Below are 26913 nucleotides of genomic sequence, written 5' to 3' on the forward strand. Positions count from 1 at the left end.
ATCAGATAACCTACTCATATTTTTCTACATGTTGACCCTTTTAAAACATAGCGTCAGTTAAATTATATTTCCATACATTGATCTCACACAGAGAAAAAATATTTTTTTCAGTTACTAAAGGAGATACCCATTATAACTTTAAGTGCAGAACTACTTGGGAAGACTGAATAAATTAAGAAACGTAGAGATTTAGAAGAAACAATAGTTTCATTTTTCTTCCCTTCTCTCTTCTTTTTTTTAATCAAAGACCTGGTTAAACAAAACCCAAAGTCGGATGCCTCAAGCAGCTTGTTAAGCTAAAGGCTTCTGAAGGACGAAATTAATCCACCTTTCTTGGAAACACGTTAAATAAGCAAACCCACTTGGAATCCCAGTGGTTCATCAGAACTAAACCCCAAATTCTTGAAAGTGGCTGAGCAGGAAATGCATGTATTAGCTCGTTAAACTACCTGCCTACAAGTCTATTTGTCTTAACAAAGGCCAAAACAGCTCAAAAGACTCAGTAGGAAAAATAAATTATAATGGAAATAATCTTCCAAGACGTACAGCTGTACCAGTGGCTATGTTTGGGCTTCAGTGCTCACACACAAGGCCTCATCTAGAACATGAGAGCCAGTACAGCAGGTTCTGATCCATCAGCAGGCAAAGAGATGCCCCAGAATAAAAAGCACCACAGCCTGTATGTACGCAGCCCTGGGGCTCAGGCACAGCTGAGGCCAACACAAAATCTAGGCTGCTTCCCTACCGCTGGCTTCATGGCCAGAGCCCTGTGTTAAGCATATGTAAAGAACTCTACATTTTCTCCCATCGACTCTCATAACTCAAAGAAAAATGATTCCCACGTGTGACCTGAAGAAAAAAGGGCTTGTAACAGCAGCAAAAATAAAATTATTAAATGTATTTTCCCATATATTCCTAAGAATACACAATGTTGCCCACATGAATCAAACACAGGAAAAAAATGCCACTTCGTTAAGTTTCAAAAGTAAAAAGCAAAAGTAGAGTGAAAACGGAAAGTTTAATTATGTTATGAACATAAGTACCTCTCTTTACAAATAACACATTCATAGAAAACCTGAAACATAAATCGCTTGGAAGCCGCTAGCCACGAGCACAGAGCACAGTCCCGCTCGGAAGAGAGAAGCCCAGCAGCACGGCGGGGCAGCCGAGGGGCGCCCAGAGCCGCCAGGCGGAGCGCGAGACCGGCGGGGAGGCGCCGAGGCCAGGCCTGCAGTTGCCCCCGACCGGCAGCCGCCCCGCACGCGGAGCCGTCACACGGCGGACGGGCGGGCGGGGAGAGGCACAACAGGAAGTGAGTTCTGGTTCCTGGGTTAAGGCGCTCCGGCGGGACCCAGCGCCCCGTATCGGGAGCGGCCGTGGGCTCCTCGAGGCGCTCGTAAGTCTGAGTCGTTTCCAAAGCCGCGGGGGGAGCGGCGGGCGCTCGGTCTCGGGACCGGGGCGCGTGTCGTGGCGCCCGGCCGCAGGCCTTCCCCCCCAGCCCTGCCCTCGCCCCCTCCGCGCTTCCGCCGCCCGCCCCTGGGAACGCCGGTTCCTCCCGGCGGCGCTCCGCCTTGGTCAGAAGCGGGACGGAGCCGCGCCGAGCGGTTCTCGGCGCCCTCGGAAGGGCCCGGGCGGCCTCACCCGCCCCCGGCGCTGCCGAGAAGGCCGCAGAAGCAGCGGGGCGGCGAGCGGAGGGGCGGACGGAAGCGTGCGGCTGAGCCGGGTGGCGGCCGAGGGCGGCTGGGGCGGCCCAGCTCACCGCTAACCGGCGTTGCCCCCCGAGCCCGGGAGAGCCGCCGCCGCTCCGAGCTGTACGCGCGGTGGCTGCCAAGGGATCGTCTCGACAGGTTTCCAGTTCCTAAGACGATGGCAGTGTAACTTTTATAAATATTTCCATTGAAAAAAACTGTTTTGAAAGCAGAAGTACGTAGAGAAGTACTTGTGTCTGGATGGCATCTGTGTTGTTATGTGAACCTACGAGAGGTAGGCAAGTACGTTATGAATGAAAGCCTATGTGCACATAATTAGCTAAAACCTTATTTTTCAGAATGGAAGGTGTTTTCTGAGGCACAGTGGAAACTCAGTGTGTGTGCAGCACTCTGTGCTGCTGCGGTTTCAGATGTGTGCAGCAGAATGTTGCTGATCTTTGTGTCAAGGTTTTTTGGCGTTGGAAAATTCATTTTACAGCTGCTGTCTTTCTCCACCTGTATGAGCGAAATGTGTTTTGCTGGAAGCAAAGATTTTAAGAGCTTCTGCAGGTTTCCCTGAGTTTGTTTACACACAGGTTTGTCTTACGCCATTTTCACTACCCAGTTGTTTTCCAGTGTTCAAGACGTTACTCAGAGATGGAATTCATGTTCTCATTGCCATGGAGCACAACACCCAGCTGCTTGCTTTTACAGGACTCCCTAATCAGACAGACTCTGGTGTTAATCTCCCTAAGTCTGTCATTGGTAGAATAAACAGAGCGTTCTGTATTGCTGCTTCTGCTCTGACTCCAAAAGGTTGGTGGCGAAAGAATCATAGAATGGCCTGGGTTGAAAAGGGCCATATAATGATCATCGAGTTTCAACCCCCTGCCATGTGCAGGGTTGCCAGCCACCAGACCAGGCTGCCCAAAGCCACATCCAGCCCAGGGTCTTCAGGATCTAATGAATCTAGAATGTTGGTGATCAGGGTTGTCAGCTTTGAGTTGAATGTGTTCCAGTTGTTCAGTGGATGCAACATAACTAAGCTTGGTTAAAATAGAGAGGATATTTTGGTGACTTTTTTCTTCCTAACTGGTTGAAAGGAACAGAGAAAATTACAAAGAACAACTGGCAATTTTCCTGATAGATATTGATGCATATGAAGGAGAAGCAGAAAAAAGATCCAGTTTTTCAAATTTTCAGGATTTCTGGATATTACTGCTTCTCACATTATCTATTTATTCCAGACAACTCGGGATGTGACTACCGAGCAGTTTAATCCAGTGTAAATCTAGACTCCAGACTGCAGCAATCCTACCCACAGCTCATCTCATGTTCCCACTGCCTCCTTGTGTTGGTAGTGGTGCTCCAGCAGCCTCCTCCTGTTTGTTTGTTTGTTTAGAGGCAGCAGGGTGCTAGTTCACTGGCACGGCTCAACCATACAGCATAGAAATGCTGACACGGTACAAATAGATGGCAAAAATGCATGACCTGACGTGAGAGAAGGTGGAGTATCATGTTCTGTGTCTGTGCAGGCTTTTATCGCTATTACGTAACCAGGATTTTATGTTACAATTTTGAAGTCACTGCTATGAATGAAAACAGGAATTCTGTCTGCCTTTTGCTGATGTTTCCTTCCTTATGTTGGCATCCTTCTACTGACACAGGTGTTTGTGTTATCATGCAATTTGAAGTGGTCCATGAAGCTGACCTGCATTAAAATAGCACAGCCAAAACACCTGTAAGTGTTTAGTTTTAAGCTGGATTGGATTGCTGATACGTTTCACAGTAAAGCCACTTGTGCTTGCAGAAAGAGAAGGGAGGAGTAGAAGCAGAAGCCAGTGTCCAGGGTATAGGGTATACAGGACCAATTCCTCTGTGGCAATTCCATTTTAAAATATCATTATGGACTATTTCTATTCCTCTTTTCTTACATGGAGCCTGGCTTTTAGGTAGCTACCTGTAAGTTAAGATTCATGGGCCTTTTTCCATAGAGTTGGACTACAAACAACTATTTTTTTTTATTATTATTATCTACCAAACAGAAAATTGGGCGTAGTGCTACAATTCTGTCTCCTGCTACTGTAGGTTAGATAAGAGTAAGAATGTTTGTTAATATTGCCAGCCTCCGTCAATTCAGTCAATCAGTCAGTAGAAGGCTGGAAGTTACGTATCAGTTTTAAGCATTGTTTTTAAGCATTGTTTTTTCCAAACTGAAATTTGAATTTCCGTGAATGAAATGAATGCCTTCATTTTCTATGAACTGTGGGTACTCTGGATTGAAGCCATTCACTGTTGTAATACTTCTTGTATCAAAAGGCCCTGTTGAAGAATTCACGTTGCTATTAATAAAGTGCAGCCATCCTGAGATACAATTGGGATACAGTTGCTTTTGCAATATGCACACATCTTTGCAGTAAAGCTAACAGGACAAAAAGGTACAACATCTGTGCAGTAGACAGCTGAATCTTTTAGGAAAATCAAACCTCTTTTATGCATTAAAGGTATCCAAGAGCAAGAAAAAATGAACAAAACTTAAAGCTGTAGTCCTTTAGGATTTTGAGCAGGGTCTTAGGTTATGCTCGTACCCTTCTTGCTTTATTTTCTTGGCAGCTCCACTATCTCTAAGAGTGTCTGTGGTTTTTGCATGAACCCGGAAGACAGTGATAGATGATAGTGGCTGTCCATTCTTTGTACTGTGAGGTAACCATGCTAATATTTAACTAGGAGAGGAGCTGTAGATTGCTCTTTTTTGCTTGTTTGTTTTCATAATATTGGCCCTTTTTTGCTTTTATTTGTGACTTCACTCATCTATCCTCTACTGTACTTACCCTATCATAAATTTTAATCTGAAATCTTAAAATTTATGTCATCTGTGATTATGGAAGCAAAGCATCTGTGTTTCCAAAGTTCATTCTGTCTTGAAATTGAAGTCTGTAACCAGTCAGTATTGTTCTGTTATGCCTCAGTGACCAGCAGGTTTAGTTTCAGGAGCTGCTAATAAAATTGCTCTCAAAGTATAAAAAGTTGATAATAATGTGGAAAAAACTTCTTGCTAATTTTTACTGGTTGGGAATACTGTTGGGGTTTTTTTTAGATAAAATTTGTTTTATTCAACTTTTGGTGTTGAGTGTGTTGCCATTTTCAAGTGTGGCAAAGAGTAAGATAGGCTGATGTGACCTAATGTTATTGAATTCTTATCTTTAAAATGTTTAATGCAAAAAGCTGCATTCTGTTCTGGCTTGTTTAAATGGTTCCTGTTATTTTACAATTGAGTAAACATTAAGCTATCTGAAATGTTGTAAAATCAGGTAACTGGTGATTTGCCTCAATTTTAAATTCTGTATGTCCAGAATTTGATTCATTGTTAACCTGTTTTTACTTAGCTTATGATTGAACATACCCCTATAGATAGATAGGGGTAGATACCCCTATACATAGAATTAAAATGTTGAGATGAGCAGAGCTGTAGTTCTGTCTGTTTTGTGAGTTAATGCTCAAGATTACTGCACATATTACTTGAAGCTGATAATAAAAAGAGTGATGTTATGTATATTTTTAGTTATATACTTCTTTTTCTTGGCTTTCTCTCCCTTCTGATTACTTTTCAGATCTCTTGACTTGACCATCCTTTCAGTGATGAAACAACATTGGGAGTTATGGACAAAAACATTGGAGAACAACTTAACAAAGCTTATGAAGCCTATCGACAAGCATGCATGGATAGAGACCATGCTGTGAAAGAACTACAGCAAAAAGTATGTGGTGGGTTTTCAGTTGTGTTTGTAAAGCAGTTCTTTCAGTCGAGGATTGTGGTACATATAGATTTCGGTTTCACTTCAGCTACTCACTTGAGTGCACTGGAGTTGAGAAGAGCAGTTATGAGACCAGGCCACTAAGCTGCAGAGCAGCTCATTAAGGTGTGAATGTAATCGGTGGGTTTCAACTTTTTTTTTTTCTCCCTGAAACATTAAAGATGAGAATTTTCTGTTTTGAAGAAGGATTAATGTAAACTGCAGTGAAGTATATGCATGTTACCCATCTTTAATGAAGTACATTTTGAAGTTTAATTTGCTTTACTCAAAAGTGATTTTTTGAGTTGTTATTGTGAATAGGTTAAAGACTCCAGTGTATTAAGCACTGGCAAGCTATTAGGACAATGGAGCTTTCTTTCAACATTTACAGCAAACTTACTTGAAAACTATTAGAATATGCATTGGTTTTATTAAAAAAAAAAAAAAAAAAAAAAAAAAAAAAAAAGACAAAACTATACAATTGTTCTTTAATTATGAAGTTAAGGAAACAGATTGTAGAGGCATTCTAATTTGTAAGGAGCACCTCTGAATTTTTACCACTTTTGCTGTTTCAAATAAAGATGAAAAATTAATTACTTTAAGGAAAAGCAATCAAGGTAATACTTCTAGGCCATCTAAAATGTCAGTGAGAGAAATTTCTGCCCTAGAAACAAAACACTGAATACAAGGTCAGGCAATAGCCTTTCTCAAGTCCATAGAAGAAAGGTAGGCAAGTGTGTGAGATCATCAGTGTTAAGAGAACCAAATGTTTGCAGTATTTCCCTTCATGTTTTCTCTGGTTCTGAAATAAAAACCAAAAGCCTTTCATAAAGAATTACCAACTAGGCCAAATTTTTGCTTTAGTCAAACTTTCAGTATTGGATTCCATAACTTCAGAAGAGAATTGAAGTATCTTTTCAGGAAGAATTGGAGTATGTTTGTTTTGGATTCATTTTCAGTTTTTTTTTTTTTAAGCCAAACTCATGGGTTTTGTATCATCTTCATACAGTGCCTTGTTCTAGTAAATTCCTCTGTTCATTGTGTGGCCTTCACACATTGTTGGATTGTCCACCATTCTGTTGTTAACAGTTTACTACTTAAGTTACCAATAGGCCACTTGTTTTGCCAGTCTCTAGAGCTGGGAGCCATGTCAAGCACACAGAAGCCAGAGTCATCTCGGCCAGATGGTGTTTGATACAGATGGATGGTTGGTTGTCATGCAGATCTTCTAGTTGGTAACTTGTTGCTGCCATCTGACTCAAGGAATAATTTGTGCACACTGGCTGTCAAAAGCATCTTCTCTTCTGTCTGTTTTAGCTGTCATGTCTGTGCTCTGTACAGAAGTGTTGACAAGACATTGCTGTTGTACATTTTCAATTTGGTTCTCAGTGATTTTTCTGCTTCATGAGGTCTCTTGTAGCTGCTGGAGAGTACTGCTCTTTGATCACTTTTTTTTTTTTTTATATAAACTCTCATAGTACAACTACTACCCAACCTTTTAAAATAAATTTTGCTTCTAGGTTTATTCCTGCCTACTTTGCAGACAAGCACATTGAGCAGTAGAGGAGTGTGAAATTCAAATGTGACTGAGATTAGAGAATTAGAAATCAGTATGGATTCATTATAAATAGAAGTGAAAATGTACCTGCTTTTGTGCTGGGTGTTGACCTGTTCAGTAATAGGCATATTCTTAATTTAGTGCAACCTTGTAAGCTTTCTTGCTGGGATTTCACAAGTTTTCTCACTTCTTTTTAGTGCTACTGTAACTGCAACATTAGGGCTGTGCTAACTGAATAATAGTTTTTGAGTAGTAGCATCTTCCTGCCACCATTTGTTCAATTAACTGGCCGTCTAACAACATTTATACACTTCATTGAAATGTGAGTGGCTTTATTAGGTTCTTTATGTCTGGTTATTAGGATCTTTATGGCCTGGTGATAGCACAACTCTGATTAGATAATGAATAGAGCTGATTGGCCACTTCTTTGCTTGCTTTCCCTCCCATTTTTCGGATTAGAAAAATAAGTGTACATCACAGGAGGTGTGTAGGTAGGCAGTTTGTTACTTACAAAGGATCCATTGTATGGGATAAGTAATGTTGTTTCCTTGTTAGAAAAGACGGAGAAAGAAAGTTATATCTTTCTATGGATAAGCTAACTGACCAGCATTTTGAAGAAATAAATAGAATATTTCTAACTTTAAGCCTGCTATGTTCTGTGGCTGTGAATGAACACTCCTAGACTGAAGCCGTCTTGTCCTTTATAAGTGCTGTAGTTGAAACAGTTACTGAAAATTAGTTCTTATTTACTACTGTATCTTTTCTAGTCAGCAAAGTTTCAAAAGTACAGACTTGCCGAAGGTGACTGTAGTTGGTTTCTCATGCAGAGGTCCACAACTACAGTCATCTTTAAAAGTCAGAGCTGTTTTTTATATGCTGAATAGGAGACCCCTAGTCAAAACAAAACAAGATTAATGCTAATTAAATTGTATTTGCAGACAGAGAACTACATGCAGCAAATATGTGAACAGCAGGAACAGATAGAGCTTCAAAACAGCATTATTGCAAAACTGAATTCACAGTTAGCTGCTCTGAATGCTAATAGAGGTATGTACTCCAGTCTGCACATTATTTCTTCTTATGCTGCGCTGCATTGATGAATAGTTTTGACTTTGTGGCTTCAGCTTTCACAATATACATCTTTCAAAGCACTATCATGCTTTTCTGTGAACGTGAGAGTTAACGCAAATGTGCCGTTTCAAAATCTATTTATAAAATGCAACACTTCTGTATCCTCTTCAAGAAATGGTGAGATTTTCTTTTTATGTAGAACCTGCTCACACTGAACTAAAAAAAAAGAAGTTATGAAAATATGGGTTCAAATCATTCACTAGATTAAAACAGTTGCGTATTAACTGTACAGCTGTCTGCTAATAAGTTTAGTCCATGGGGTTGTTCTAGATGTGAATGCTGTAGTTAGATGTCTTTTACATCAGGAGGTCTCGTAACGCTGATTTTATTGGATAACTAAAGGGTTTATAAGCACATAATTCTCTTTCAAATCAAATAGTCACTGATTGATAATTTTCTACAGTTTTACTGTAATACAAAAATAATAGAAAAGAGTCACTGTAACCATGTGTTTATCTGCCATGCTCATTTAATATTTATTCACACTAGCGTAACACTTCTGGTTTTCATAAATTCTAGCAAAGCGGTTGGCTTTTATTTTTAAGAATACCTGTGCACTTCTTATGGCTAGATTAGTCTCACATTGTCTGTAAAAGCACACAATTGGGTTTATTTTGCTTGTTTAATATGAAGGTTTTTAGAAAGAAAATAAAGAAGTTAATATAAGCCTAGCAAATCTTAATTTTTGCTTGTACTTAGAGACTGTCTGTGGGAACATACAGTGACAATCAGCTGCTTTTTGTTTTAAGGTAATGTGCATCCCTACATTCTGAGGCGTGAAGACACTGAAACCTCCAACTTATCTTTTAGCCAGCTCTCTGAAAAACTGAATGTAGCAAAGCGAAGAGAAAGGCTCTTGAAGGTATGGTCATCTGCTGCATGCTGAGTGTAAGACTACGTTTGTTCTGTGATTATACTGTGAGAACCTAAGGACAGGTGTCTTAGAACTGTTCTTCCAATACAAGATCCTTAACTGAAGTGTGTGAGCATTGTGCCCTGTAGCCTAGTTAGTTGAACTGAGCGTCTGTCTTTGAAACTTCCCAGTGTAGTTGTCGTTTGCTCCAGCTCCCTAGAATAATAATTTTGATTAGAAAGTAGGTACTTGCTTACTTTTTCTATACCTGCCCAAACCAGTGGTCAAGAAGGTGTTTTCTCATTCTCTCAGAAGAGTTTTCAGATTGCAGCCAGTCTATGTGTTTTTTTCACAAGAAGTGGAGAATCTGCATTCAAGAAATGATGGAGTGGTAAATAAACTCCCCATTGCTGTGGTGACACTGTTGATTTGTCTAATTTTAAGCAGACGATTTTAATACAGCGTCTCTTCTTCTCTATTCACTGAAATAACATGGAAGTTTTCAGTACAGCCTGTTTAAAGTAACAGGAATAAGAATAAATCAGTTCTGTAGAATAGACAGTAAATACTGTGGGTGGATTTTGTATGTTCAGTAAAGACAGGGACAGAGATGCACAAAGTCGCATTGTTCTTATTCTAAGTCATTCTGTTGCGTTTTTGAGAGCTGCTATGTAATGCAGAAATCTCTTGGTTTAGAGTATGAAGCTTCCTAACAGAGACCCTGTAAGACAACCTTAAAAAGACCTATGACTATCATGTCCTGGATTTAAAAACAGTTAATTTCGGAATTTGTTTCCTAAGCCACAGCTATGAACAAACATGCTATGCTAAATTCACAGAAATGCAGTTTTCAGATCAGAAATTAATTAATTTCTACTAATTAATAATTGCAGTAGATTACTGATGTTTATTTAATTATCTTGAAGGAACCTTCTTTAAAACTAAGCCTTTGCTAACATTTTAAATTTGTTATTGTCAAAGATTTCTATGCATTACTTTTTAAATAAAAAGGAGTCTTTACAGATTTTACATAGAAAAATATATAATCACAAACTTTTCTAAACTTTACATTTCCTGAACTTTCTTTCCTAACTCCACATTTATTTGTAGTGCAGTGCAGTTGAAGGGTTAATTCTTTGATGGAACACCTTTGCATATTTTTGCATTTCTCTGTCTTGAATTGGATATATTCAGCTTTACAGTTGCATATGAAGATGTGACCAAGCCTAATATTCCGTGCTCTTGTTTCTGAGCACTCCAAGGCAGTAGCTTCACTTAGCAGCTTAGTTATATAATGGCTGAAAATGTGAGCTGTGTTATCTACTCTTCTCATATGGGGAAACACTGCAAAATTATGCCATCTATACAGTACAGTGCATGAGAGCCAGGAGTCATTGTTTCAGGTGCTGTTTTCTTAATGGAATATGCTATTTGTATTTGCCTGCATTTTGGTTTAGTCAGTTATTGTGGTTGCCTCTCAGCCAGTTCATCTGGATTTTGGTTCTTTTGTGCCACTAATGGTAAGATTTCTGATAAAACTCCAAGTAAACTATATATATGTAGTCCATGTGCACTTACATCAGGCACAATCCCTGTCTTCCTGAACAAATGAAGTACAAATAATAATTATTATTGCAGGCCAGGTTGACAAAAAAAAAAAAAAGAGAGAGAGAGAGAATTATTCATGGGGTTAGCAGTCAACCAGTAGAATTTCATGTTTCAAGGGAAAACTGCGAAATTTCTTGGGAGATAAATCTATTAAGTTAATAAAAACATGGGAAGTGTGGATATGAAAATCTGAGGATTTATTAAGGGTTGCATCAGGAACGCCTTCTCCTTTACTGCACTCTTCTCAAGACATCATCTTTTGACTTCTGTTAGACAAAAAACAGTAATTGTCTTACCACTGATTCAGTTGTATCTAATTCAACTAATTAGATACAATCTAACTCAATTCAAAATTGTTGGCCTTTTTTAGGTATTCAAATTTGTACGTTTATATATTTTATTTGAAAGCCTATGTTTTTCTGACTATATTCTATCCACATTTTGCTCTAAACCAAATAAATGATATCTATAAATACTGTCCTCTATTGTATTAAGTCCTTTATTCTACTTTTCCAGTGAAATTTTTAGGCTTGCAAAATGTTCAAGTCAGAATAGTAAATTAGGTTTACCCAAACCCATTGAAACTGTCTTCTGCTAAGTCCAGTATAGTTTCTCTGCAAAACTGTGATCTGTCTTCCAGCACAGTTAATAGAAGTGCTGGATTGATTGTAATAGGTGTATGGCCAGGCCTTACATTTCGGAAGTTCAAAATGATGTAGGGATTTGCTTTTTTGTCTTCCAGCTTCGAAAACTTGGCCAGACTTGTCCATTTTATCTGCTGTTGTCAAATGTTGTTGCCAGGGTGTCATAAAATGTTTTCCTTGTTCTCATTCATCTTCACTGAGTCAGGCTTGGTGGTCAGTACCAGACTACATACAAAATCATCACATTTCTTCAGATCCCTGCTTGAGGAGGCCAAAGGACCTGAATTGCTGGTTTTTCTGAGGCTGTTTTTAGGTACTGCCTGGTTCAACATTGTTAAGAAGGAAGAATGTGTCTCTAGTAACTGCATCAAAGTTCTCCAGGAGACATGTCAATTAACCAGTGTCAAGTAAAGCTTCTTCTGTGTGCTATTTTTAGTAGAGTCAGTCATCAATGTCCATAAACCAGGAAGCTAAAGTCAGTACCTGTGGCAAGAAGACACACTCATGTTCATATTTTCCTTGGTCAGAAGCTTTAGTGTTGAATGCTACGTGGAGCATGATGATCAGAATTTCCTGTGCCACAAAAAGATGGAAGCAATTCTGTATCAGGAATGACTGATGCACATAATATACATAATTTTTTATTCTGCAGTAAATGTTTGTCTTGCGGGCTGTTAGCATAGTAAAAAGAATGACAATGTATGGCAGTCTTCTTTGTGCTCAGAATTGTGGGAATAAAATGACTTAGATATCTAAGAGCAGCTACTACATCAATCTTGTAGAATCAGTGTCAGCTTCTCTGGTGTCACTGTTTTCTGTCTTTGTTGCATAGAAAGCTGTGCTTTAAGATTTTCATGGTAGCTAACAAGTTTAGTTATGCTAACTAAGCATTTAGCTTAGTGATAGGATGCATTTTGTAACGTTAATTTTGTAACGTTAACGTTAATTAGACCTTTCTTTGTGATTTAAGAAATTATGGTATAGCCTATTTCTTTATCTGTTTAGTGTACCTCTGCCCCAAAATAATGAATGTGGCTAAGCTGTTGAAAGTCATTACCGGAAATATTCCCTGAAATCACTTACAGTAGTTTGTAAGCTGAGTAACATTTTCCATTAAAATCATGTAAAAGTTTATTTATCCTAGGAACTTGGGGGGGGAGAAGGGGAAGGCCATTATAGCGCACTTCAGAGGAAAAGTAAAGGGACCAGTCTTTGCAGCAGTACAATTTGAGGGCTGTGCTGTGGAGCAACTCTGCTGGAAAGGATCTGGGATCTTGTTAGACAGTAAGATGAGCATGAGCCAGCAATGAGCCCCAGCAGCAAAAAAAGGCAGCAGCTTCCTGAGAGCACAGCTAGCAAACCTCAGGGAAGTGAGTAGCCCCTTTATTCAGCGTTCAGTAGACTGCATCTGGAATGCCATATCCAGTGTGGATGCCTCCCATACAGGAAGGACGATGAAACAATGGAGTTCAGCAAGGAGCCCACAGGAGTAGTCAGGGGATTGAGAAACCCCATGAGAAGAAAATGCAAAACGTAGGCTTGTTCAGCATGGAGAAGAAGTGGCTTTAGAGAAAGCTAATAGCTCTCCATAGAGGTTATCTTCACAATTGTGCATGGCAAGAGGGCTAGAGACAATAGGCATTTGAAATGTGAAAGGTTCAAACTGAATAAAACTGTTGTGTTTGACATAAGCTTTTTCCAAGGTGTTTGGGTTTCCAAGCAGCTTATTTTCAAAGAAAAATACCAGAGTAGCTGTGTGCTGTTGATTTTTGTTGTTGTTGTTGTTTGTTTGTTTGTTTGTTTGTTTTGATGGAAATTGAATTTGAGCAGGGAATATTTGGGAACTCAGTGGCTCTGTGTGGCTTGGTGTTTGTGAACTTGCACCATGGAATGTTACTGCCCTTCTATTACTAGAACAGCAAAAATCAGTTCCTCGTACCATACTTCATGTTTGTTTTGTTTTGTCTTAGATGATCAGAGCACTCCCTGATACCTTCTGGTAACTATTTCTGATTTAGTCTGTATTATTCAGGTAGAAGAATAACAGTGTAGCCCTGTTCATATTTAACTGTGGCTTGATGTATTCAGTAAATAGGTCATGAGTTGAGCTCCTACATGCTTTCACGTTTCTTTCATACACAGAACAATACTGAAGTCTTCTTTGTAGCTGCTATGATTTTATTTTTATTCTCATGCTGCATAATGCTTTTCAGACTTTTGTAGTCTTTAAATAACGTGGAAAAGTATATAATTGTAAAACGGTGTCCAGCTTTTGTCTCTGCTTTAATTTTCTTCAAAGTATTTTCAGATCTCTTGAAAATACTTTTATGTGTGCCTCCATCTCTGCTTAATAGAAGCTATTTTTTCCCACATTGATAAATGTGATTGTTTTTTCTCATTCATCAGATATTTCCTTTACATGTTCTTTACTTTTTATGCCTTTAATGTTCTCATGCCTCTTGAAAAAATTAAATGTAGCTGCTGCAGCATCAATTATAGAAATTTGTTCTTTAGGATTCGTTGGCCTAAAATCTTCAGACACCTTGTTCTTTTCAGAACAGAAATCTTTCTCATTTTTTCCTCCTTTGCTGCTATTTGATTCACACACTTCCCTGGGTTCTTACCTACAATGATACAGAGTACAGATTCTACATTAGAAGACTACTGAAAGTGTTTGATCTGTCCTGTAAAGTGCAAAGTGCAGAGGGAAAGGTCCCTAAGCCTTAGAAATTAGGAAGTTTGTAATACCTAAAGAGCAGAAATACCTTGTCACTTCAAAAGTGTTTGAATGAATGGATTTGTAATATCTGCAAATGGTTGTGAAAGAGGATTTTTTCTAGGATAAGAACAACCTATTTTTAGACAGTGTTTTGAACCCCCTAAGAAGAAGTTTAATCTGAATCTCTGGGATTCCAGCAAGTTCCAGAATTGCATTGAAACGCTGAATTTAAGTTTACTGTATAAAGTCACAACTGATACTAAAGAAAAAACTGCCTTCAATGCTATTTTTCTGACTTAATTTAGGTAGGTAGAATAGCTACTTGGCACGTAACTATTGTTTCAGCTTTATGTGTACGCACCCATTCTTAACCACGCAGTGTGTGTGCATAGACTAGCTATGGATCCATCATGGCTGCTATTGTCTCATTTTGGTTATCTCACTGATAATATCTCAATATCTTATAGTTTAGGTTAACCTTTACCTATCTAATCTCCAAACAGACAACATCAATCTATTTAGATCCCATTTGTAAAAAAAACATTCTTCTCAAAAGAACAGTGTTCTTTTTATTTTCTTCTTTCCTCTTCACATTCCATGACCTTTTTACAGACTATTGATGACCTATTATAATATCATCGATGAAGATGTTGAAAAAGACCAGACCCAGTACCAACTGCTGGGAAACACCATTAGCTACAGGCCTCCAAGTATACTCTGTGCCACTGATCTCAGCCCTCTGAGCCCTGCTGGCCAGCCAGTTCTTAATCCACATCTCTGTCAAATCATCTATCTCACACTTCCAAGGCTTACCTGCAAGGATGTAATGGGAGACCATGTCAAAAGTCTTGCTGAAGTCCAACTACGCAAACATCCACTGCTTTCCTCCCATCTACTCGGCCAGTCATGACATCATAGAAGGCTACCAGATTGCTGAAGCATGATTTCCCCCTGATGAATGCATATTGACTGTTCTTGATAATCAATTTTTCTTCCACTTGCTTGGAGATGACATCCAGAATAAACTATTCCATCACCTTCCCATGGATGGAGGTGAGGTTGACTGGCTTGTAGTTTCCCTGTTCATTCTTCTTGCTCTTTTTGAGGACAAGAGTGACATCAGCTTTCCTTTAGTTCGCAGGCATATCTCCATTTCACCATGACTTCTCAAAGATGATAGAGAGCGGCTTGGCAACCACTTCTGCCAGCTCCATTGGTGCTTGTGGGTGCATCCCATTGGAGCTCATGGATTTGTGTGCATCACGTTTCCATAGGCATTCTTTGGCTAGATTCTCCTCAACAGAAGGGAATTCCTCCTTTCCCCAGACTCTTCCATAGCATATCCCATGTTGGAAGGGGTCCATAAGGATCCTGAGTCCAACTCCTGGCTCCACACAGGACCACACAAAAATCTGATATATCTGAGAGTGTTGTTCAGATGCTTCTTGAACTCCAGAAAGCTCAGTGCCATGACCACTTCTCTGGGAAGCATATTCCAGGGCCCAATTGCCTTCTCAGTGAAGAACCTCCTTCTGATATCCAAATTCTCTCTTATCTGCAGGGTCTGGGATTCCTCAGGGGCACTCTCAGCAATAAAATGACTAAAAACATTAATACGACTGTCATATATTCAGAAAATTCAATTGTTTTGACTAATCATATATGATCAGATATATCTGTGTTTAGCAGTAGAAGGTCCTTACTATCAGTTCAAAATTAGTACTGTAGTAAATAAGTGTCCCTGACTTAAGTTGAAGAAGCTCAATTTAGGTTTTTTTGGACCGCTGAATAGTGAAATTCCACACACCTCAGTTCTAGTGAATACACTGGAATTTCTTAAATTGTTTTTTTAGGAACAGTTAGAAAATGAGAGCATGAAGTTGAAGCAACTGGAGGACAGAAACAGTCAAAAGGAAAGGAAGCTTATGTCCATTATTTCCAACCAAGAAGATAAAATACGAACTCTGAAAAACAAATTGAAAGAATTGAATGACGTCCAAAAGGGTACACAGATGCCAACATACAAAATAGAGGTAAGATAAGAAACCAAGTGGAGATAAAATGAAAAACCAATCTTCTGTAAAATACCACTCTTTTCAAACATGTTTATGCTAATTATTCTAAGAAAGTGATTTTAAATTTCAACATTATATCATTACTAGGAAATTGTTAAAGCGCATAAAGCACGTAGAAACTCTGAACTATTCAATACATTGGTTGATTTTATGTTAGTTATTTTTACATTCTGTCATCATTATACTAGCATTTGCAAAAACTGGAGATCAGCATTTCAGTTTTATAATCTTCAGTTGAGAGTTTTCATCAAGATTGAGTTGATTTTTTTTGCTTTTACCCCACTCTATTTTTGTTACAGAATAGCATCTAGGGTGAAATACAGTTAGGGGATAGCTATACTGCTGTCGCTGGTGTAAATGTAATCTTGTAAATGCCTTTTAGCCAGCTAATTTAAATTGAATATAGGTAAGAGAATGAGCACAGCAACACAGAACTTGTTGCTATCAGATTTTCCAAGCGTTTTTGTCTTACAGCAGACATTTGTAACCAATGCTGTTAGGAATAAAGCAGCTCAAATATGCCAGTAGGAGCCACAGTTGCGCTTTACCACCAGGTAGGCTGCTTGTCAGTGGTTATAAGCAATGTATCACTGAAACCAGCTAATTTGACAGACATATGATCATATTATGAGTCTGGTGTGGAGCACATATGAACATATCCAGGTCATCTGGTAATGTAGATTTAGTGGAACTGAGCTTAATGGCCGTTTATTGTAGAATCTTTTAATACCTGGCATTGACTTAAAGCAATGTAATACTAGAACGAACCACAAGGTGGTAGTCAAAGCTAAGAACATCTGAAAACCCGAGAGAACTCTTGTCGTATTCGCTTTTGATGTCTTCATTGATTGTTTTTGTGAATAAATTGATTACTTTTTTTTCTAAGAGCTGGAATTTCTGGGTGCCTCATTAACGAGCTTATACATAATACATAATCTGAATCTTATATATGATTGAAACAGACTTACAGCGAAGGAAGATTCTTAGAATTTCATAGAAAAAGTTTCCCTTTAAGAAGTATGAGCAGAGGAATGCCACACTGAGTTGCTAAAAGCTGAACTAAAAATAGGGATTTCACAAAATAGTAAAAAAATTCTTTTGTTGTTTTGTGAATGTTTTGAGTGCTTCCAGAAGGACTGGATGAAGGGTACTGCGGCATTTTTAATCATATCAGGCCGAAGAGCAAAATGAATATGCTAACCTGTGATCCATAATTTCATGTTTTACTTCAAGGTGAAAAGTAAGAAAGTTGTTCCAGATAAGCCTGAATTATCTATAGGGATTTCTGGTATTTCACCTTTGCCTGAAAGGTAAATACTTCTGCATTATTTCTGCAACTTACTTACAATTGTCTTTTCTGCTACTAATTATGACCTCTCATTTTCCATCCTTTCTGCACAGTACCTTAAAAAGTACTGGGGAGCAGCAGGGCTGATGTTGGAAGGAAAAAAAGCCATGTAGAATCACAAAAGAGCTTTACAAGTATGTACAGATAAGCCGAGAAGAAGAATAGCTGCTGAGTTCAGCAGGAGGTTAAATTCTACAGGATATTACAGTGGACTTTAATGCTGGGTTTTGGATTAGCATTAACTCCCTTGCATTAGCTTTCTTCAAAACAGGAACATACAACTGTAATGGATTAACTGATGGCAGCACAGCAGAGTAGCCTGCTGCACTGACAGGAGGAGGTCTGATAGCGTGAAGAAATAATTCTTGTCCTAAATGAGAGGGGTTGAAACCAGTTTATCTGTAAACTGAAACCATCCAGCCCTGACAATGACCAAGGGACCAAAAGCAGTATATTTCCTAAGCAAACATTCCTCCTTCAGCCAGTGTTTTGAGAAAGATATTGACCATGCTCTTAGGTTTGCACTTTTCACCAGGTAGACAATAACACCGCTTCTTACAACCTTTGCAAATGTCAAGTCAAATATTCTTGAAGAGGATTGGAGAGAATTAGGGAAAAAAGTATTGTGAACTCTTGCTGTCTTATTACTCTTATTTAAGCATCTGATTTTGGCCATGCTCTGACATAGACTAGGTGAACCAGATGAATCTTTAGACTAAATCATTACTGCTGTACAATAAGAAAAGGGGAATAAGTCTGTGGTAAAGACTTAACGTCCTTATTTATGTATATTTAAAGAATAAAAACTTCTGCCTGTCCCCTCTCTCACTCTCAAATAACTCCCTTACTCAGCGCTGGTGAGACCTCACTTGGAGCATGTGTCCAGAGGTGGAGCCCTCAGTACAGGGGAGATGTAGAGCTGTTAAAGTGCATCCAGAGGGCCACAAAAATGATCCAAGGGATGGAACATCTCCCCGATGGGGACAGGCTGACAGAGCTGGGGCTGTTCAGCCTGGAGAAGAGAAAGATCCAGGGAGACATGAGAGCGTCCTTTCTAAGGAGGGGGCTGTAAGAAGGAGGGTGGCAGACTATTGTTGTGATAGAACACGAGGAAATGATTTTAAACTAAAACAGGGGAGATTTTGATTGGATATAAGGAAGAAGTCTTTTATGATAAGAGTGGTGAGGCACTGGCACAGGTTGCTCAGAGGGTGGTGGATGCCCATCCTCTGAGAGGTCAGGCAGGACTAGGCTCTGAGCACCTGATGGAGCTGTAGGTGTCTGTGCTCACTGCAGGAGAGTTGGATGAGATGACTTTTAAACATCTTTTCCAACTCAAAAGATCCTGTGATTCTAGTATAACTTTTTTTCTGTAGAAAAATTATGCTATCACATGTCTAGCAAATGAAGATTGGTTCATCTAATCATACGTATATTTTAATGCTCCAATTAAAAACGTATTAAGAGAATTTTCCCATTTCTTATTTATTGAAACACTTGAAAAATGGTCAGAACTTTAGCTTCTTCTCTAGGAGTTTCTTTTTTGAAATGAGGTCCAGGTAGACATTTGTATTCAAAAAGAGAAGCGCAGGGGGAGTAAGAGCACAACTCATGACAGTCCTGATTGCTGTATGAATAGCAATAGAAAGGAAAACAATGTATCGAGATAAAGAAAAACGACCCCTCTGAGCTTTTTTTGAGACAAAGATACATACGAACTTAACTTTTTCATCATTAAAGTCAATTTTATAATATCTGTGCTATTATGCTTAGAAATATAAAGTATTCAGCAAATGTATCAAAATTTCTCAATGGAAATTTATGCATAATATGATGTCTAGTGCCTTAGGGTAAAAAAAATCTCAAATCAGCATGAAGAGCAATGTCTATCAGTCTTAGTGCAGATAACTAAATTTGGATAATCATATAATCTAGAAAAGATGTAATAAAAAATACTCCTAAAAAAAAAAAAAAAAAAAAAAAAAAGGAGTTGAGTCATGTTTTATAAAGCAGAGGAATAAGTTTACTAGCACAGCTCCAAGATGTGAGGTAGACAGAGAAGGAAGGAGCAGTAACAAATGCTTGTGTGTTCCTTGTCCTGTAAAGTCTGAAGACCACAAAAAAAAAAAAAAAAAAAAAAAAAAAAAAAAAAAAAAAAAAAAAAAAAAAAAATAGTGTTCATAGCAGCAGCAGTGCCCTATTTTGCTTAGAATGGAATATAAGCAGTGTCTTGCACAAGCTGTCCCACTGATACCTGAGGAAGCTGGAAAAGAAGTGTAAAGGCTGGATTGTCTCGGGGTCCTTGCAGAGTCAGGCCCTAAACTTGAATGTGTGTATATATTATGACTAAACAGCTCCTTGACTATATTGTTTTTCCTTTTTCCGCTTGCTTTTTTTCTGAGAACAGAAATGTATATACATATGTTGAAGAACAAGGTATCCAAGAAAAGTAGCATACACTATTGTTTTTCTCTTTGTGGGTGTGACTACAATAAAGGTCACAACAAGCTGAATTGATTGAGGGTCTAATTTATAATTTCAATCTTCTAGGGAGAATCTGGAGACTATTTTTCAGGAGATGAAAGAAGAGTGTCATCGAATATGTATGCTAGCCAGAGAACAAACAGACCAACTGAGTAAATTTAAAATAAAGCCAGAACCTGAAACTGGTAATATCATACTTAAGCTCTTATTGTGATTCAACTGTTTGAAAGCTTTGCTTTATATTTGAAAATACTGTAAATTACACATACATAGAAGTACTTCCACTGTTTACCATCTGCCTTTTTCAAGTCTGTTCACATGGTGCTCAGTATTTCACCAAGAAAACGCACCGCCAGTTTTGGCATTCTATGACGAATGCTCCAAATCACATGCTATGAAGACAGTCGTCACATCAGTAACTCTTAGAATTGTTTTGTCCCTTGGAGTGAGAGGCAGGCACTTACTGCATGTGATATCCCATCGTACCGTGTGAAATACAGAACTTGCTTGCTTTTAATTTAGCTGTCAGTTCAAAAGATGTCTGTTTCAAATGTCTGTAGCCTCATATTTGTTAGAGGAAAACTTCTGAACCGAGGACACTCGGAGTACTGATTTTCTAGACTTCCTCATTCAGACTTTTACATGGTGTTTAGTTATATCAGACAAGAGCTTAACTCAACACTTCCCTGAAAGCAAAAGACAGACTTGATTTATACAGCTGATGGAAGAGATCCTGGACATCCAGTTTGCTAATGCTTATATTTAACATAATGAAGGCTACTGTGGGTATTCTTTCTAGCTTTGCCTGATAGTAAGGTCAGATTCTTCAGTGATTTCAAAAACCACTTGCCAAATTTACATCATTGAAGCAAACACATTAATTCCAGCATTTGCTTCTAATTTAAGTTTGTCTTTGAAGCCTGTAGCTTCAGAGGGCCAAATTGAAACTGTAGTGTTACATTCTACTAAACTTTATTGTTTGAGAAGTGGGTGCTTGGCAGTTTATTCCAGAATTCATTTATTTTATTTAAAAATATGCCTAACTCATCTGTGCAGAAAGTTTTGCGTCATATAGATTTAATTTGTGTGACTTCTATCACTTCTGCAGCTCACATTTGCTATGGTATCTGACTGCTATCAGAAGATCTTTGTACAATGAATGTACAAAGTGCCAAAAATGAACATGAGATTCTTGAAGCACAGGGAAATACGATCCCTCTTCTGAATAGCTGCTCAGTTTAAATATTTTCTTAATTTGGAATTTGCTGGGAGTTTGGTACCTGAGTGCCTTCTCAAATCTTGTTCATGGGGCCTAGAATGTTCTTGGTGCTGTGTGAAATATTTTTGGTTCCAACTTTTATTTCTGTCAGAACATGCAGGTATATGTTAAGCGTATGGGATGACATAGGTTACAATTAAATGAAAGTGTTTGTAGACAAAAATGTAAGAGAAATCTAATTAATAAAACAATTATTTTCTTTTATTTCTGTTCTGATATTTTTGGAGTCAGAGCAAATGGTTATGGAAGAGAAATACACCTTGAACCAATTTCAAAGAGACAAAACAAAGGTTAAAAAGACAAGAAGGAAAATCAAAAATCTTGTGGAGAAAAAATATCACACCTTTAATAATGATATTTTTCTTAATGTTCTCCTCATTCTTTCTTCACAGAAATACAGTTTTCCATGCCAATACAGTGTACTGATAAAACTGATGAACAAGCAGAAGAGCTTTTTAAGCCTCGGGTTATGCAGGATATAAATAGAGGTGCATCATGCATCACATCTATCACACCAAGAGGAGTGGGCCAAGATGAGGACAACAACTCTGTAGAATCACTTTCTAAATTTAATGTCAAGTTTCCACCTACAGACAATGACTCTGCTTTCTTGCAGAGCACTCAGGAAAAAGTAACAGTTCCTTGCTCTGGTATAGCTGAAAACATGCTTCAAGATCATCATTTTAACCGGGAGCACAGAGACCGTGCTGTTAACCTCAGTAAATTGGAACCTAACTCATTTGAAGCTCATGGAGTTGATCTCGTGACCTCAGCTTTACAAAGCTTAACTACTGTTGACAAAACAAACCCTCCAAATCATGCAAACACGCCCATAGAAAATACTCGTGACAAAACATGCTTGAAAACAGCAGACACTGCTTTCACGTTTATATCTAAGCACGCAAGCCAAGGTGCGCCTGAAGTGATTTTTCCTTCTTTAGAAGCTCCTGGAACAACCGTCAGAGGTCCTCATCAGGTATCTTTCTCTAAATACTGTAGACTTTGAAAGAAGGTAATGATGTGATCAACCGTATTGCTTAGGTCTTTGACACTTAACATATTCTCTGAGATATCTCACCAGTCTTCTGTTTAAGACAATACATTTTGCCAGTTCTTCTCACTGATGCTGAAATATGTGTACAAGGCGCTTTTCCAGGGAAATAGGACAAGACTTTAAATAAATATCACCCAAATTTCAGTTTGTGTAGATATTAACTGCTTCTGTATTTGTTTCAAAGCTTTCATTTATCCTAAGCTGTCACCTAGATCACTTTCTTTCTTTCTACTCTTTATCTTAGATGAATAGGGCATATAATTGTTTTAATTGTTTCAGGTGTACATCAGAGAGTATGATGAATTAATTAGAAAACTAAACATAAACGTACACTGTGGAAAAAAAATGATCTACTTTTTATCTGAGTTATAAACAGAACCCTATTCCTACTGTCCACAACAAAAATATGTTTGTCATAGTTTAAGCAGTCAAGTAGGAAAGCGTAATTATTTCTTTTGACAAATGTATGGAAGTACACTAAAATAATTCACGTTTCCGTAGGTATTTTGAGCTTGAATTTAAGTCCTTACTACTCAAAGTCCAGGGAAGTTCCTGAAAGCAAGGCCCAATTACTGTAAGGCAGAATAATGGTTTGGCAGCTTCTATCAGTTGTGTCTCTGAATATTTCGCTTCCTTTGTGTGGCATTCTGTCTCGACTGAAATTGCTCGTGTATTTATTGCAGACCTTTATAGACTCCAATTTATTTATTTATTTATTGTATTTCTGAGGCTTTTCTCAGACCTCATGAAAGGAGAGCTTCTCAAAACTACACAAATAGTGATGTTTAGGAATTTGGAGAGGGTGGATTTTGAATATTTTCACCATTTACTTTGACACAATTTTGTGTTTTTTCCTAATGACATGCAGCAAAAGAGCTTTACCTCCTAGTTATGATGATTTCCTCTGCTAAAACTTACCCAGACTAAGTTCAGTTTTCCATTGCAAATCAGTTTTGAGTGAAAGTTTAAAATACAGAAAGTTTACTGTTTCCGTTATTTTGAACTATACGCCTGAGTTTTTAAATATGTTTTAAATACCTGTCTGTAGCATAGGGGGTCTCAATTACACTAACTTACTAATTTTAGTTTTTTATTGTGCTTTATTTTTCATTGGATCTTCTGTTAAAGCTGTGCCTGAGTTAAACAAATTAATTCACTTATTTTGTTACTAGTAGAATTCCTGCAGAGCTGTGAAGCATTCGCTCCATTCCTTGTTACTCTTCTCTTTATCTGTATTTTCTCTCCAGCGTGTTCTTTTACTAGTTAGTCTGTGTATTCATTTTTCAATAGATGGCACCCTGCATTGTATATTACAGCCAGTGAAACAGCTGGTATGTGATTATAAATTGATAGGGGAGTATGCAGCTTCAAAAAGTGGAGAAAAATTGTGGTTGAATACCGGTAAGGCTTTGGTTCGATCACTGGTATCTCTGCAATAAAGAAATTAATTTGGGACCACCACTTAAAATGTAAATTATTTGCTTTGTGGAAAAAATATAATAAGTGCAACTTTTGGAGGGAAAAAGGCAATGAGAAACTATTTCAGTGTTAATAAGTCATATCTACATAGCACTATAGAACATACAGAATATAGATCAGAATGCATCTTATCCAAAAGTTTGTTTGAACTAAGCCAGTAATACTTTAGAATTTATTAAATATACATCTATCTCTCTCTCAACATCCATCAACTTTAATTAGCTGCCTACAAAACAGTTTTTAATGTACTTTTCCTATTGAATGGGACTCGGTTCCAATTCCTAGTGAATTGGATTTATAGATAATATATATGTAGATTGAAACACTAGGTTCCTTTTAATGTTACTTGCATACATGTCTATTTATTGTACTAAATTAAAACAACAACAACTGTGAATAATATTTGTTCCTGGGATTTTTATGACTTTTTTAGGGAGTAGTTCCAGTGCCATCATCCCTACCACTGGTAAAGCTCCAGTGGGGAAGAATGAGATACCTGACTATTTTTTTCCTAGTGTAGATAAAACTTTCAAGTATTTACTACATATGTTAACTTATAAAATGGAAAACCCCATAAATGCAGTAGATTTGGCAACAGTAAGTTCTTGGAACTGCTCTCAGTTGCTGTAATAAATTTAGCTCTTTCCTTCTTTGTGGATACTAAATGTGAAAACTCAGTACTGTTTTCTTTGGATGTAACTTAAAAAAAAAAAAAAAAAAAGAGTGACTGAAAAGAGCAGCAGATTAAAATAAGCGTGGCTATTAGTGGACCTAGGATTTTACAGACTACTGTTAATTGAGACTTGCACAGCGATGCATTATGTTTACCAGTATTCACAATTTGCGGGGGTTGTTTCAGCCAAAAACATTTCTGAGAATGTTCATGATTACAAATCAAGTCAGTAGTCTATTGATCTTAATCTAGATGTTGTTTTAGAAATGAAACATCTGCTTAAATAAATCTCTGTACTGAAAAACATTTTAAGCACATGCTGAACGCTCGGAGAAAGAAATTAAAGTTAAGTGCTTGTTTCAGCATTTTGCTGGATGAGTATTTTTCTTTCTATGTCGTGGTTCTAAGACTGGAAATCTTATTGTGTCCTTAGTGGATTTTTACAATAGTATATATTTTTAAATGGCAACTTACATGATTTGGTATTAAAAACAAGTAATTCTAAACACATTCCTGGAGGGATGTTTGACTGTGTCTGTGTCTAGAAAATTTAATATGCAATTTACACCAGCAATGTACAGTAAGTAGGCTCTTTTAGCTGAAAAGAAGTGGTGTGATTGCACTTAATTACTAATTAGCCAATTTAATTATATGGATTGCTGACCATAATGAAAGATGGTAAATCTGCTACCGCTGTCTGATAAGCTAAACACTGTTTAAATATGGAGAGCACAAGGACTTGACTCCAGGAAGTTGCAGCTGGTTTAAACACGGGGATCAACTACTGTGAAAGGCACGTTCATTGTACAGTGAATTACCAGAGTGGGGGGGGGGGGGTACAACAGATTCTAAGTATTTGACATGATAATTTCCTAAAAATTAAAACTCTTGGATTAGAATGGATAGCTAGAACTTTGGAATTTCAAAAGAAACTACTTTCTGAAGTATTCTTGCTCACCTTTCCACATGCGATTTAAGAAAAAGAGAAGAAAGATTAACCGAAAAACTGGAGGGCGCTCTCCCTTTTTACGTTCTAGTCCCACATAGATCTGATATCAATTTGCTGCCAGTTTGTCTACTTTGTAGTCACAGCAGCATGCATTTGATTTTCAGTTTACTCAAAACCTAATTGTCCTGGCCACGTACCATAGCTATGTATTTTATCTTGGGTTTGTTGCTAATGCTGAAGTAGCGAAATTTTATTTTTAACTTTGCTTTGAAAACTGAATTTCTGAATCCTGGGTATTATCAAGCCATATAACTGGAATGCACTCAGACTCATGTCCCCATGGTCTGTAAACAGACTTGCTGGCTTTCAACTAGCTCGCTCAGGTAGCAAGAGCAGCAACAGCTGCTGAACCAAATTTAGCATAGTTTGCATAGTTTGCCTGAGTGTATGGATGGATATTTCAATGGCCATGGTGAGTTCATTGCTGTCATGGCAGAAAGAATCCCAAAACTGAGACCACCTGAGACATGTTTACACTAAATGGCAGTCAAAACAATTAAGTAACTTAGACCACATGACATTGCTCTAGTTGTTTTGCAAGTAAACTGAAAATTCGACGTATACCAATAAGAATAGAAATACTTCATATTGCTTTTGTGCAATAAATATTTATTTTAAGGTTAAAAAAAATGGTACTAAAGATGGATATTATGTACTAAGACTTCTATCATAAAAAGAATAGAAATACGACGTTAGAGAAAAGAATTTATATCAGACCGATATTACAGAATTCTGCTCACTGCAGCATTTATCATTAATAGATGTTAAAACATCAGGTATTTGCAAAGGTAGTATGGCTCTGGGACTTCAAAAGAAAACGCTTGTCTTTTTTAAGTGAGAATTCTCCAGTTAATGCCTCTGCCAGGCATATGTTAAGTAAACTTAGTTTAAAGAGGCGGGTATATTTTTAATATAAATATAAACCACAGCATAATGTAATTCACATTAGAAACTACAGCAGTAATCGTTTTCTGTTTCTTTTAGCTCATTTGGCAGCCGCAGGACAATGATTTGCTGGCACAAACTTATACAGACTCTGAACTGAATCAGCGCGGAGTATGTGAATTCTGTCGAGAAGTTTTCCCACCATCTCTAACATCTAAGGAAGATTTTCTTCGGCATCTGAATTCCCACTTTAAAGTACAGTCTTAATATACGAGAATTCAGTGGGTCACTGTTTTTGCATACACTTGTTTGTGGTTTTTTATTATTATTATTGAATAGATTTGCTAAGAATTTAAGAATTGAGACTTCTTGTAACAAGAACTAACTGAAGTTGTCAGATAAGCACATTTTTTTCATTGTCATTTGACGAGGTAAAATGAAACTGCAAGTCAGTACTGTAATTCGCATTACTGCTTGTCATGCTTCAATATTGCCATTGGGATTGTGGTTAAATTTTTTTTTTTTCCCAGTTAATGTTTGCCTGAATAGGCTCGAAGTCATGATTATATTTATCAGTACAGATTTGCAGGATTAAGTCTTTAATCTGGAAGAGAAATTGGTGTACTGCTAGG

General features: G+C 37.8%; 1 protein-coding gene across 1 annotated transcript; it reads left to right on the plus strand.

Annotated features, from left to right (window-relative positions):
• Positions 1–5326: 5326 nt before the first annotated feature.
• Positions 5327–26548, plus strand: TANK (TRAF family member associated NFKB activator; the record flags this gene model as incomplete). Its single annotated transcript, XM_079539411.1, has 8 exons — positions 5327–5446; positions 7979–8087; positions 8921–9033; positions 15849–16028; positions 17304–17380; positions 19969–20087; positions 21574–22157; positions 26381–26548. Exons 1-8 carry the CDS (start codon positions 5348–5350, stop codon positions 26546–26548), a joined length of 1449 nt encoding a protein of 482 aa, XP_079395537.1. The 5' UTR covers positions 5327–5347.
• Between the last annotated feature and the right edge of the window lie 365 nt (positions 26549–26913).

The sequence above is a fragment of the Tetrao urogallus genome, assembly GCF_951394365.1.
Source record: "Tetrao urogallus genome assembly, chromosome: 8".
NCBI lineage: Eukaryota > Metazoa > Chordata > Aves > Galliformes > Phasianidae > Tetrao > Tetrao urogallus.